The sequence below is a fragment of the Ailuropoda melanoleuca genome, chromosome 16 (assembly GCF_002007445.2).
Source record: "Ailuropoda melanoleuca isolate Jingjing chromosome 16, ASM200744v2, whole genome shotgun sequence".
NCBI classification, from domain to species: Eukaryota; Metazoa; Chordata; class Mammalia; order Carnivora; family Ursidae; genus Ailuropoda; species Ailuropoda melanoleuca.
The window spans coordinates 40,808,538-40,823,782 of NC_048233.1; the positions used below are offsets into that span (position 1 = coordinate 40,808,538).

Here is a 15,245-nt window from a genome sequence, read left to right on the forward strand (position 1 = left end):
TCCTGGGATTGAGCCCCACATCGGACTCCTTGGTCAGCGGGCAGCCTGCTTTTCCCCTGCCTGCTGCTCCCCTTGCTTGTACTCTCAAACTCTCTTGCTCTCTCTCTGGCAAATAAATAAATAAAATCTTAAAAAAATTTTTTTAAGTGCATTTGAGTTTACGGAGGCTGTGCTTGAAAGAAAATTAGTAAGTAGATAATTGTACAGGGATGCATGGGTTTGGCATTCCTGAAAGCATGCATTTGAGTGTAAATTCTTTATCCAGTCAGTTCTGTTTACCATGTGTAAACCCTAGCTGTCCAAGGATCATTTGACTCTTTTGAGACTTCGGAAGAGTAACATTTTAGAGCAAGTACAGTATATGCTTAATTAGAGAAAAAAATTTAAAGACACAAAATTATGGTGAAATTATCTTTACATTAAATAACATACTAAAGGTGTAATTATCTGATTCATTTTATTTTTCATTTGTATTTTGAACTAATGGCTCCAGTTCTTTAAGAACTGAGCAGATAGCCTGGACTTACGGGTTAGCCACCAAACCTGATACTGTAGTAATTAACAAATCAGTATTTCAAATGTCAAAACAGTCTGTGCCATCTTTTTCTTTGAAATGAAAAAGCAAAACAGATATACTTGATATGTTGGAAGCAAACTGAAAACATACAGAGTGAGAGGTTGTAAAACTCTTTGCTTGGTACCAGGAGGGATAAGTGTCTTGGAAGAGAGCCCTGGGCTCTAGAGACAGACAGGATCAACCACTATTGTGGTCACTGTTGTGCTAGGTACTTTTCAAAAAACTTACTGCAGTAAATTTCAGATGTATTCAAAATAAGAAATTATTAGGTTAAACCATCATGGCTCCTATCACCCAGTTTCAGCAAATTACTAACTCAGGACTTCTTGTCCTCTCCCTCCCTGTGCCACCAACTGACTGGATTATATTGAAGCAGATCCTAAATATCATCATTTCAGCCTTCAGTATTTCCATACATATCTTCAGTATTTCCACACATATCTTCAGTATTTCCGTACATATCTTCAGTATTTCCGTACATATCTTCAGTATTTCAATACATATCTTCAGTATTTCCGTACATATCTCCAGTATTTCCGTACATATCTTCAGTATTTCAATACATATCTTCACTATTTCAATACATATCTCTGAATTACGAGGACTCCTTTAAAGAACAGAACCACGGGGCCCCTAGGTGTTGTAGTCAGTTAAGCATCTGACTCTCAGAGTCGTGAGATCGAGCCCTACATCAGGCTCCATGCTCAGCGAGGAGTCAGCTGAAGTTTCTCTCTGCCCCTCCCTGCGTGCACATGCTCTCTCGCTCGCTCGCTCTCTCTCTCAAATTTTAAAATTTATTTAAAAAAAAATAACAAAACCACAGTGTTACTATCACACCTGAAAGAATTATTCCTTAATATCACCAAATATCCATTCAGTGTTTAAAATTTTCCTGATTGTTGGGGCGCCTGGGTGGCGCAGTAGTTGAGCATCTGCCTTCGGCTCAGGGCGTGATCCCGGCGTTCCGGGATCGAGTCCCACATCAGGCTCCTCCGCTGGGAGCCTGCTTCTTCCTCTCCCACTCCCCCTGCTTGTGTTCCCTCTCTCGCTGGCTGTCTCTCTGTCACATAAATAAATAACATCTTTAAAAAAAAAAAAAGATTTTCCTGATTGTTATTTATTCCCTGATTGTTATTTATTGTGTGTGCTCACACATATTTTAAACATTTTTAAATTGAAGTATAATTAACATACAATATCATCTTAGTTTCAGATGTACAACATACTGATTCAGTAGTTCTGTACATTACTAAATGCTTATGATGATAAGTGTAGTCATCATCTGTCACCAAACAATGTTATTACAGTATTAATGACTGTATTACCTATGATGCACTTAACATCTCCATGACTTATTTAAGAGTCTCTTTGTTTTGTTTCTTCGATTCTGTATATAGGTGAAATCATACGATATCTGTCTTTCTGTTTGACTTACTACATTTAACATAATAACCTCTAGGCCCATACATGTTGTCACAACTGGCAAGATCTCATTCCTTTTTTATGGCTGAGTAATATTCCATTGTGTATATATACCACGTGTTCTCTTTCCATTCGTCTGTGTACACTTGGATTGCTTCCATACCTTTGCTATTGTAAATAATGCTGCAGTAAACATGGAGGTGCATGTATCTTTTTGAATTAGTATCTTTGTTTTCTTTGGGTAAATACCCAGTAGTGGAATTACTGGATCATAACAATATTTCTACTTTTTAATTTTTTGAGGAACTTCATACTGTTTTCCATAGTTGCTGTACCAATTTACATTCCCGTCAGCGGTGCATGAGGGTTCATATTTCTTCATATCTTCACCAGTGTTTGTTATTTCTTGTCTTTTTGATTCTAGCCACCTGACAGGTGTAAAATGGTTATCTCATTGTGGTTTTGATTTGCGTTTCTCTGATTATTAGTGATTTTGAGCATCTTTTAATGTATCTGTTGGCCACATGTATGTCTCTGGAAAAATGTTTATTCAGGTCCTTTGCTCATTTTTTTACTTGGATTATTTGTGGTTTTGAGTTGTATAAATTCTTTATAGATTTTGGATATTAACCCTTATCAAATATATATATTTGCAAATATCCTCTCCCACTCAGTGGGTTGCCTTTTTGTTTTCTTGATAATTTCTTGATAATTTCCTTTGCTGTTTCCCTTGCCTTAGGAGACATATCTGGAAAAATGTTGCTAAGGTTGATGTCAAGAAAATTATTACCTAGGTTTTCTTTTATGAGTTTTATGGCTTTGGGTCTCAAATTGAGGTATTTAATTCGCTGTGAGTTTATTTTTATGTATACTGTAAGAAAGTGGTCCAGTTTCTTTCTTTCTTTCTTTTTTTTTTCTTTTTTTTTTTGCATGTAGCTGTCCTGTTTTCTCAGCACTTTTTGTTGAAGAAACTGTTTTTTTCTCCATTTTATATTCTTTTTTTGTAGTAGGTTAATCGACGATATAAGTGTGGGTTTATTTCTGGGCTATTCTGTTGTATTGATCCAAGTGTCTGTTTTTGTGCCAGTACCATACTGTTTGGAATACTACAGCTTTGTAGTAGATTTTGAAATCTGGGAGAACTTCAACTTTGTTATTCTTTCTCAAGATCACTTTGGATGTTTGGGGTCTCTTGTGGTTCCATACAAATTTTAGGATTTATTTATTCTAGTTCTGTGATAAATGCTGTTGGTATTTTGATAGAGATTGCATTGAATATGTAGGTTACTTTGGGTAGTATGAAAATTTTAATGGCATTGATTCTTCCAATCCATAAACATGGCATATTTTTCCATTTGTTTCATTTCAGTTTCTTTCATCAGTGTTTTATAGTTTTCAGAGTACAAGTCTTTTACCTCCTTGTTTAAGCTTATTCCTAGGTATTTTTTTTTTTTAATGGTAGTTGCCAAGAGATTACCAAAGAGCCAGAAGGAAGGGGATAGGAAGTTATTGTTTAATGGGTACAGAGTTGTTTTTGGAGGGAAAAAAAATTTTTTTTTTTTAAAGATTTTATTTATTTATTTGACAGAGATAGAGACAGCCAGCGAGAGAGGGAACACAAGCAGGGGGAGTGGGAGAGGAAGAAGCAGGCTCATAGCAGAAGAGCCTGATGTGGGGCTCGATCCCATAATGCCGGGATCACGCCCTGAGCCGAAGGCAGACGCTTAACCGCTGTGCCACCCAGGCGCCCCGGAAAAAAAATTTTTTTAAGTAATCTCTACACCAAATGTGGGGCTTGAACTCACAACCCCAAAATCAAGAGTTTCATTTTCTACCAACATGTGCCCCTGTCTTTTATTTTTATTGATGCAGTTGTAAATGGGGTTGTTTTTCTTCTTTCTGCTACTTAATCATTAGTGTATAGCAGTGCAGCAGATTTCTGTGTATTAATTTATATTGTACAACTTTACTGAATTTATCAGTTCTAATAATTTTTTTGGTGGAGTCTTTAGCCAAATATGGTATCACGTCATCTGCAGATAGTGCCATTTTTACTTCTTTCTTACCAATTAGGATACCTTTTCTTTCTTTTTCTTGTCTGATTACTGTGGTTAGGACTTCCAATACCATATTGAATAAAAGTAGCAAGAGTGGACATCTTTGTCTCCCAATCTTAGAGAAGAAGCTTAGTTTTTCAGTATTGAGTATGTGGCCTTTATTATGTTGAGGTATGTTTCCTCTAAATCCCCTTGAGAGTTTTCACATGAATGGATATTGTATTTTGTCAAATACACTGGCATCTAACTGAGATGATAATAATGGCTTTTATCCTTTGTCTTATTAATGTGATATCTCATGCTGATTGATTTACAAATATTGAATACTGTTGTGTCCCTGGAATAAGTCCTACTTGATTATGGTAAATGATTCTTTTTAACGTATTGTTGAATTCAGTTTGCTCATATTGTGTTGAGGATTTTTGCATCTACGTTCATCAGATATACTGGCCTTTTTTGTAGTGTCTTTGGTTTTGGTATCAGGATGATGCTGGCCTCATATAGTGAATTTGGGAGCTTTTCTTCCTCTTTCGTTTTTTTGGAATAGTTTGAGAAGAATTGGTGTTAAATCTTCTTTAAAGAGTTTGACCTGTGAAGCCAGTTGGTCCTTGACTTTTGTTTGTTGGGATTTTTTTTAAATTACTGACTGAATATCGTCAGTAGTAATCAGTCTGTTCAAATTTACTATTTGTTCCTGATTATTTTGGAAAATTATATGTTTCTAGGAATTTTTCCACTTTCTAGGTTATCTGATTTGTTGGCGTATACATTTTCATAATATTCTCTTATACTCCTTTGTATTTCTGTGGTGTTGATTATTTCTCTTCCTTCATTTCTGATTTGGAGTCCTATTTCTTTTTTGTCCTGATGAGTCGGGCTAAAGGTTTATCAATTTTGTTTTATCTTTTCAAAGAATCAGTTCCTGGTTTCGTTGATCTTTTGTGTTTTTTTTCCCAAGTCTCTATTTCATTTATTCTGATCGAATCTTTTTTATTTCTTTCTAGCTTTGGGCTAGCTTTCAGGTGTAAGGTTAGGTCATTTGAGGGGTTTGTTTTTGTTTTTGTTTTTTCAGATAGGCCTGTTTTGTTATGAACTTCTCTCTTAGAACTGTTTTTGCAGCATCCCGGAGAATTTGAACACTCGTGTTTTCATTTTCATTTATCTCCATGTATTTTTTATTTTTTTCTTTGATTTCTTAGTCGGTCCATTGATTGTTTAGTAGCATGTTGTTTAGCCTTCACGTAGTTTGTGTTCTTTTTAGACTCTTTTTTTTTCATAATTGATTTCTAGTTTCATACAGTTGTGTTTGTAAAAGTGCTTATTATGTCTTCCTGAATTTGTTGAGACTTTTTTTTTTTTTTTTTGGCCTAAACTGTGATCTGTCCTGGAGAATGTTCCATGTACACTGAAAAGAATGTGTATTGTTTTTGGATGAATGTACTGTATATATGTTAGGTCCATCTAGTCTAATGTGCCATTCAAAGCCAGTTTCCTTGTTGATTTTCTGTCTAGATGATCTATCCACTGATGTAAGTGGGGGTGTTAAAGTCCCTTACTATTATTTTATTACTGTCAGTTTCTCTGTGTATTTAGGTGGTTTTATGTTGAGTGCATAGATATTTATAATTGTTAAATCCTCTTGTTGTATTGTTCCCTTTTTCATTATGTGGTACCCTTCTTTGTCTCTTGCTACAGTCTTTGTTTTAAAGTCTGTTTTGCCTGATATAAGTGTTGCTACCTAGCTTTATTTTGCCTGATATAGCGTTGCTACCCTGGCTTTTCTTCCCCCCTTCCCTTTGCATGGTGTGTTTTTACAGCCCTTCACTTTAAGTCTGCATGTCTCATTTCAGTCTGAAATGAGTCTCTTGTAGGCACCATATAGGTGGGTCTTTTTTTTTTTTTTAATCCATTTAGTCACCTTATGTTTTTTGATTGGAGCATCAAGTCCATTTACATTTAAAGTAATTATTGATAGGTATGTATTTATTGCCATCTTGCTATTTGTTTCCTTCTCTGCTACTTTTTTTTGTGTTTTGCAGTGCTTCTCTGTTACTTTCTTCTTCTCTTGCTCTCTTCCCTTGTGGTTAGATGGCTTTCTTCAGTGTTAGGCTGGAATTCCTTTCTCTTTATTTTGATGAAATAAAATCACTCTTTTCACAAGTCCAGTGAGTATCTTTATGCTCATTACTTTAAATTCTTTATCAGGCATATTGTTTCTCTCAGTTTCTTTTAACTCTTTTGCTGTGATCTTGACATGTTCTTTCATTTGGGACATATTCCTCTGTCTCCTCGTTTTTGTCTAACTCTCAGTGTTTGTTTGTGTGTACTAGAGAGGTCTGCTCTGTCTCCTGGTCTTAAAAGTAGTGGCCTTGTGTAGAAGAGGTCCTGTGGTGCCCTGGAGTGTAATGCTCCCTTATCACCACAACCAGGTGCTCCACGGGTGTCTCATGTATGTGGGTTTTATGCATCCTGTTATTGTGGCTGAGGCCCATTTGCCTTCAACCAAGTTGACTGCAATGACCCACTTTTCCTGCTGTGATCTTACTGGACAGAGTTTGGTCCCTGCACTATTGAGGGGTCTGAGGCCTCTACATAGGTGGGGTCAGCAGCCATGCTGGGTGTCTGCACTTATTCTCTCTGCCCACCAAAGGCTTTCTTTGTGCTCGGCCACCTGAGAAGTTTTGGTTGGTAGGTGGGTTAGCAGTCAGGGCATGTTTGCAGTTTGTCTGTCTGTCACAGTTGGGGACATACTGATGGGCAGGATTTTTCTCCCTGCGTGGCCAGCTAAAATGCTTGCTGCTGGAAGTGTGCATGCTAGTGTGTGTGGTTATCTTCCCCTCTCACCAGGGTAGGAGTCACTTTGGAGTAGCATCAGTCTCTCCTGGGGCTGCTTGCAAGGTGTGGTGGGGCAGGAGCTGCCTTGGAGGGGTGCCTTCTGAGTTATGCATATGGATAGGGCATGTTTGCTGGAGAAACACAGGGGTGTGGCACATGGTGCTAATAAGGATAGCACTGGCTCCTGCAAGTGTCCAGCTCTGTAGGCTGGGGAAGAGGAACAGAAATGGCACCCACCATCACTTTTGTTCTTGGGGAAGTCTCTCAAAGATCCCTGCCCCTTTAGTAAATACATATATCTCCTTCATATATACGCAGGCACTTTTCAAACTACTGCTTCTGTGCTGTGTCTCAGGCAGGGTTACTTATTATGCTGATTATTTAATGATGGGGACTCCATTTCCCATCTCCCTCCAGCTCTTCCAGAGTTAAGCCCAGATTTTTAAAGTACCCTGAGTTAAGTCCCACCTATTTTTAAAGCTCCCAAAGTTAAGCCCCACTGGTTTTCATTTTTTTTTTTAAGATTTTATTTATTTATTTGACAGAGAGAGAGAGCCAGTGAGAGAGGGAACACAAGCAGGGGGAGTGGGAGAGGAAGAAGCAGGCTCCCAGCATAGGAGCCTGATGTGGGGCTTGATCTCAGGACCCCGGGATCACGCCCTGAGCTGAAGGCAGATGCTTAACGACTGAGCCACCCAGGCGCCCCAAGCCCCACTGGTTTTCAAAGCCAGATGTGGTGATTTGCCTTCCCAGTGTGGGTCCCCAGTGCACGGGGTGTCTGGTGTGGGGTATAATCCTCTTGCTTCTCTGTGCTTGTGGTGTCTCTCCCGTTTGTGGTTAGTCTCCCCAGGGGTGTTGGTTTTCACCCACCTCTCTGCTCCTCCTACCCTTTCCAAGGTGGCCTCCTCTCTGTGAAGGTTTGTTGTGCCAGTCTTCATCTCATGTTCAGTTGGTTGCGCAGATGTAGCTGTTATCTTTGTGTGTCTGTGGGATGAGATGAGCACAGGATCCTTCTACGCTGTCCTCTTCCTCACAATGCACACACATACATTTTTCAGCAGTTTGTTGAGCCAGGATCCAAATAAGAGACATATATGTAGGCTTTTTCTTTTCAACTTTTACCCCACCCTTTGTCTTTACGTTATTACTTGTTTTAATCTTCACTATAAGACTGTGAAAAAGATAGTTCTGTTTACAGAAGAGGAAACTGAGGTCCTGAGAGGTTAAATAATTTTCTTAGCATCACAGTTAGTGAGTGCCTTTAGCTGAAAGTCAGCCCAAGCTTATCTGTCTCCAAAGCTTATGTGCCTTTCTGGAGTTAAAAAACTGAATTTGGGCGCCTAGGCTCATTCGGTTAAGTGTCCCAACTCTTGGTTTCAGTTCAGGTCATGATCTCAGGGTGTGAGATCCAGCCGAGTTGGGCTCTGCGCTGGGCGTGAAGCCTGCTTAAGATTCTCTCTCCCTCCCCCCTCCCCCAAAAGACTTTGGATTCAAACTCTGACAAAACAGGAGGCTTCTTTCCCATGACGTTCTGCTAACTATCTGCCCCTCCCTCACCCAAGTATTTACAGTCCAAGGATTCCTTAATTAGGTAGCTTAAGGAGCATCATAATTTTTGTCTAGTTGCTTATATAAGAGGAACTTTGGGCTCATCTACCCCAGGGAGTGAGAGGAAATCGGGTGTTTGTCCAGTAGCTCCCAATTTAACCAGAGCAGCTCCAGCAAAATCCTTTTCTTTCTCCTTCCTCTAATAATCTCTCCTAAGAGAAGTTCTGAGGTTGCAGCCGTAGTGTACTACCAAGTTGTACAACTCTTAAAATGTAGAACTGCACTGTTCACTGTGGTAGCCACTAGCCAAAGGTGGATATTTCCATTTTAATTTAAATTATTTAAAATTAAGTAAAATTGAGGGGCGCCTTGGTGGCCCAGCGGTTAAGCATCTGCCTTCGGCTCAGGGCGTGATCCCAGCGTTATGGGATCGAGCCCCACATCAGGCTCCTCCACTGGGAGCCTGCTTCTTCCTGTCCCACTCCCCCTGCTTGTGTTCCCTCTCTCTCTGGCTGTCTCTATCTCTGTCAAATAAATAAATAAAATCTTTTAAAAAATAAAATAAATTAAGTAAAATTGAAAATCAGTCCCTCAGTCACACTAGCCGCATTTCAAATGCTTAGTATTCACATGTGGCCAGTGACAACCGTATTGGATCGTACAGATATAGAACACTTCCACCACTGCAGAAAGTGGTTAGTACTGAAACGTAATATGTGGAGGTAGTCATCTTTGTTTCAACCTCGTGTTAAAATTGGGGGACCGGCTGCTTTTATTCCTTTCAGAGTGACCTCAGGATTTAAATTATGAAGTTGGAGAGTGGGGGTGGGAAAATACCAGGCTTTGGGACCCTGAATAATGAGCATTTTGTGAGGTTATAAGGGGTGGGGGATTACTAATAGCTAAAACAAAATCTAGTGCTTTTTTCCCCACCTGCCAGACCCACAGTCTGCACAAAATCACAAGGATGGCCAGAAACCCTGGATGAATGATTGCTTTTACCTTTGTAGAAATGTAAATTAATCCCACCACGGGCTCTCCCTGTTAGTTGAGTGATTGGCTTCAGTTAGGGTCTAAAAGGTAAGGGGGCATTCATTTATTTTTTTCTGAGTGTAATGGTAACTCTAGAGCTGGAATCTAAAGATTCGAGAATTATATTTTAACTCGTTAATTTTTGTATCCTCTGATTGGGGTACTGTCAAAGAGAAAGATAGCCAGACATGTGTTAAAGGTAGCAAGACAGATTTCATTCAGACTAGTGAAAGCAGTAGGGAAGAGAGACTGCAGCACAAATTGAGTTCAAATCTACTGAAACAAAAGGTGAGAACCTTTTTCAGTGCGGGGATGTGCTAAAGGAAAAGTTCTGAAGATATTAGGTTGGGAGGTTGGCCAATGTGATTAGGCCATCTGTGTTTGCTAATTGATGTTTATCAAAGTTAGACTTCTGTCCCACAGAAACTGGGAGACAAGGGCCCTATTCTTCCTGATGATTACATTTCAAAGCAACGGCTCCCAGGTTCTTGAGAAAAGACATTTCTGGGTTGTAGAAGTTTTATATCTCAAGGATCAGAGAAAGGGTTTATAACTGCAGGTTTTCTAAAAATGCTCTAAGCAAAGTGAGGTCAGGGACCTCTAGTCAGGTTTTAACTGGAACAGTCTTTTTGGCAGCCCTGAGCCTTCTCAGGCAGGCATTTTAAGGGGGCTTAGGGTCATCCTAGGGACATGATCTTAAGCTGATAAAAGCTGTACTAGTATTTGGTTATGTCTTTTAGTATGTGATGGGAGAAATTGATGGAGTTGTATGTCCTGAGAGTTTGCAGTTCTCAGTACCTGGATAACATTTTCTATACAAAATTTAATGACCTGGACATTTTGGGGGATGATGAGTCTGGAATTTAATCCCGTCTTGGGAAGGGGAAAAGAAAGGGAATAAGGCATTGTTCGGGGGGCTTTATGCAAAGAAAGAAGCGGAGCTGTCAGGAAGTTGACTTTTACAGTACCTGAGAAAGCAGCCTTGGATTTTATTTTGTTATTTAACTCCAAGGTGAATGCTATGAACCAGTGTAGTCCACAGGAAGGTGAGAGATCGCTGTTAACTGTAAACATACAAAAAAAGCTTCTTGGAAGAGGTAGAACTTGAGCTGAGCCTTGAAGAATGATGGGTGGGCTTTTCTTGATTTAGCATTTTATTATGGTATTTCCGTGAAACCCCATTTGATTTCCGTAGAAATAAATTATAATCTCATGATTGAATTATTAATTTTAAATTTTTGATTTTTCTTTAAAAACACTGCCCAAAGTAGGTATTTCTCTCACTTTTTGACTCTAGGTTTCTGGATTGGTTTTCAGCCAGATCTCTTCAGATTAACATGTTCTAAAGAGCCTCCATATTTTTGCACCATCATTTCTCTGCCCCAAATCTTCCAACCCCCCAGCCCCATATGCACCTTCAGGGAATCGCTTATCCTTCAAGGCCCAGATGAAGTAGCACCCTTCCTTTGCTCCCATGGTCCAGTATTTTCTGGTTTTTTCTCTCCTATTATATATAGCTCTTGGTTGGTTTGTTGTAATTCGTTTGTAATGTCAACCCCCTAGTATAGTGTCTGGCCCCTAGAAGATACCTAATGTTTGATTAATAGATGTGGTTAAATATAATAAGCTCTGAAATATGTTTTCCAGTGTTAAGAACTCAGCTGTCTTATGTGTATAGGTATAATACATATTTGTTAATTGAATTTTTATTTGTTCTTAGATGGCATTAAGAGGATCTGCGCCAGTGACAATTATACCTCTTCCTGGAGAGCAAGTACAGGTTCAGGGGGTCATCCAGACAGCTCAGTCTTCTGTAATTCACCCACCACACGTGCAAACGGTACAGAAATTCAAAGACTTAGTGGTTGAGAGAGGGGACTTTATACCCTGAGTCTTTGGACACATTGAAGTTGCTATAGCTACAGTATTATAAGCCAAGATAATAAGATGGTCTTTGAAATTAGACTGTAGGACAAATGAGGCAAATAGAAAAGTTTGAGAATTTCTAGTTTCGTGTATAGACTACCCAGGGAAAAAGTGAGACAATTTGGGGGGAAGTTATTGCTCGGAAATGAGACTTCCTTATGGGAAAGCACCTTTTTGTCCCAGTGGTATCTTTCATGAAAAGGAGAATTCTGAAGCAAGGGCGATGGTGTTAGTGTCAGCAAAGTAATAAAAGTGCATACCTTATGCTTTGTGGAGGTCAAATAAGAGAGTTCTCTCATAGTAGAGGCAAGTTCTAAATAAGATCTGTCTACCTTCATATTACCACCTGACAGCAGTAGAAAGAAAAGCAATCCTGGGTTCTTTTTCTTTCTACTCTTTCTCCCCATTTTATCTGCTGGCTCCCATGGTCTAAGAACGCATTTGGTCCTACCTCATTGTTTCCTGCTGTTTATAAAGTATCTGGTGGTGGTGTCTGCTCTAAAGCTGTATCTTTAATGTGGTTTTCCTGTATGAAAAGTGGCTACTGCATGGAATTTTGAGTTTTTCTATGAAGATTTCACTCTTACTTGCCAGTGCTGTCATTAAAGAGAAATATTTGATCTTAGTTATATAAGTAATCTCTTAGCTCCAGAAATTATTTTCTTGAGTTCATTGGGAGACTTTGGAGTAAATTTAGGGACAGTGAAAATAGTTAAAGGTTTAGGTTAGACTGGTATATCCATGATGCTTGAGGAAGTATAATATCCATTACTATTTCTTTTTTTCTTTTTTTTTTTTAAAGATTGTATTTATTTATTTGACAGAGATAGAGACAGCCAGCGAGAGAGGGAACACAAGCAGGGGGAGTGGGAGAGGAAGAAGCAGGCTCATAGCAGAGGAGCCTGATGGGGCTCGATCCCACAACGCCGGGATCACGCCCTGAGCCGAAGGCAGACACTTAACCGCTGTGCCACCCAGGCGCCCCCGTTACTATTTCTTAATTATTACAGGTTGTGACCAGTTTAGCATTTTCTGCCAAAAGATAGAGATTTAATATAAGATACAAATAAGTAGTTGTACACTCGAACTTGTTTTTGAAGATTATAGAATGTAAAACAAGTTTCCCTGGAAGCTTAAGATCTAAGTCTGATTCCTTTTAGGGGAAAGCTCTCTGTAGATAGTAATGTAGAGCATCGATTTGTTACGTCCTTTCTAGAAGCCTGTTTGGGTTATTTTATTTTTTTAAAATAAAGATGAAGTCAGGTGTCACAGTACAACTTTGGACAAATGTTAGGAATTTTAATATATTTTAAAAATTGAAAATAACTTGTTTTCATAATAGTAAGATAACTTAAAACTTGCATGTGGTTATTGTGTTGACATAATTTTAAAGGGCTTATTATTAATAGTTACCACTTAATATGTGCTTGCTATATGCCATGCACTAAGTGCTGTACATGTATTAACTCATTTAATTGTGAGATAAAGCCTAATAGTACGGATTTCTGAATTGCATGTTTTGTTTTGTTTTGTTTTATTTGACAGAGAGACAGCCAGCAAGAGAGGGAACACAAGCAGGGGGAGTGGGAGAGGGAGAAGCAGGCTCTTAGCGGAGGATCCTGATGTGGGGCTCGATTCCAGAACGCTGGGATCACGCCCTGAGCCGAAGGCAGACGCTTAACGACTGAGCCACTCAGGCGCCCCTGAATTGCATGTTTATACCCACCCTTGCCAGTGACCTCCATCTTGCTAAAGCTAATGATCTGTTCTCAGTCCTTGTTTCACTTTACCTGTTAGCATCACTTGACATAGCTGATCATTCTTTTTAATACACTGGTTTTGCTAGCTCTCTAGGACACGTCACTTATCTGGTATTCTTCCTGTCTGAATGGTGGCTTGTTCTTGGTCTTACTTGCTGGTTCCTCCCCTTCCTCCCAACCTGTTAATGTTAGAGTATTCCTGGGTTTTGTCCTTGGTCCTCTTCTCTGTATATTGGGCTCATCCAGTCTTACAGCTTTAAGGATTTCTAAAGATCTGTGACTCCCAAGTTTATATGTCCAGCCCGAGACCTCTTCCCTGACTCAAAGGCTTGTATATTTAGCAGTTTCTGCAATGTTTTATCTAATAATTTGATAATGGTTGGATTTCTAATAGCATTTTAAAGTTAGCCATTTCAGCATTAGCATGTCCAGAATCCAAATCAGATTATTGATTTAAAAAAAAAACTGAGTACTGTGCATCAGTTTAGAAATAGGGTAGAAATCAGAGACTGGTCTTTATAACTCTAGTAAAATAGTATTGCTTTATTTTAGGGACAGACTTTCTTCTTAATTTGGAGCATGCTGTATTTTTGTATGTTCCTTTAAGTAGTTTGAGCCTCTGAAATAAATTTTGCTTTTTCTTTTGTTCCTTTCTTTTAGACCTTAGATTTAATGATAAATGAATTTGGGTGGCAGGAGACAGAACATATTTTCTGAAAGTAAAAATTAAATTGTTTTCCACCTGCATTGTTCATCACCATAAAATGAGTTCTGTTTTTCAGGTATCATCTTTATCAGAAAGTGAGGAGTCTCAGGACTCATCAGACAGTATAGGCTCCTCGCAGAAAGCCCACGGAATCCTAGCACGGCGCCCATCTTACAGGTGAGTACTCATGTTTAAAATACTGCTTGTGTGATGTAATACCGATGAGTTAGAATGGTGCTGTGCAAAAGCAAACTATATAGAGGGAGCATGTGTCTGTATAGGATGGGAAATGTTAAGAGAGATTTGAGCCAGATTATGAGGGCCTGAATTGCTGTCCTAAAGAGGAATTTAGTCTTCCTTCTGGCAAAGTACTAGATTGCCATATTTACTTTTAGAAAATTAATAGCAACGTGGAAGAAGGACTGTAGATTTAAGGAATTGAACTAGCTTCTGTTCCCTTTCTTGGCTTCCTAACTCTGGGCCTTTGTCCCTTTGCTGAAACACATTTTTCTTCATTCTTGTAACTCCTGAACATACTTTAAGCCTTTTTTCCTCCTGGGAATCTTCTGATTACCTTCTTTCCAACTCCTGAGACCAAGTTAGGTCTGTCTTCTGTGGCATTCTTTTTACTAATATCTGTTAATAGTATTTATCTCATCCTGTTGGAATTCCAGTTAATAATACATGGGCCAGGGGCACCTAGCTGGCTCAGTCAGAAGAGAAAGCGACTCTTGATCTGGGTGGGGTTGGGGGCTGGTCGTGAGTTCAGACCCCACGTTAAAGAGGTTTACTAAAAAGAAACTTAAAAAAAAAAAAATGTACACGGGCCATGCTCCTAAATAATTTTCTGCACTGCAGAGTGACCGTGCAGGAGTAGGTGCTCAGTTACTACTTGTTGAACGAAACAGCTAGAAGGCAGGAGGAAAGGGAGACAGAAAATGATGAAATGCTGTCTTTGAAAGTATATAAACAAATACAGTAAGATTTTAGATGCTATAAGAGAACTCTGTATAGGGTATAGTCATTCCTGCCTAGTGGAATAAATAGGAAAGACTTCATAAAAGATGTCATTTGGATCACCAGCAATCTGAAAAATTTTGTGAGAAAGGGGCAGGGAGGGGTTTGGTAGCAGGAAAAGAGCTTAGGCTGAGGGACAGTGTAATCGAAGTATTGTATGAAAGAGGTTGTCCCGTTTTGGAAATTGGGAACTTAAGGAAGAGGAGGTTTAGCAAAAAAAGGTAAACAAGAGCCAAATTTCTTTTAGAACCTTATTACCGTGTTAAGGAATTTGGACTCTGCTGAATAAACAGTTAATGAACAGACAAATTTTGTGAATTTTGGTGGGGGTGGGAGGGATGAAAAAGAAACCCTACTAAAATGAG

General features: G+C 39.1%; 1 protein-coding gene across 7 annotated transcripts in view; it reads left to right on the top strand.

Moving 5' to 3' along the window:
- The window catches only part of ATF1 (activating transcription factor 1), an 89,729-nt gene that overhangs the window by 34,750 nt on the left and 39,734 nt on the right, over positions 1–15,245 (top strand). For 5 of the 7 annotated variants that reach the window (XM_034646564.1, XM_034646561.1, XM_034646560.1 and 2 more), the window contains exons 3-4: positions 11,192–11,311; positions 13,940–14,040. In XM_034646564.1, coding sequence (XP_034502455.1) covers positions 11,192–11,311; positions 13,940–14,040 — 221 coding nt within the window. The remainder of the gene's footprint in view (positions 1–11,191; positions 11,312–13,939; positions 14,041–15,245) is intronic. The other 2 variants (XM_034646562.1, XM_034646563.1) reach the window with 1 other exon arrangement.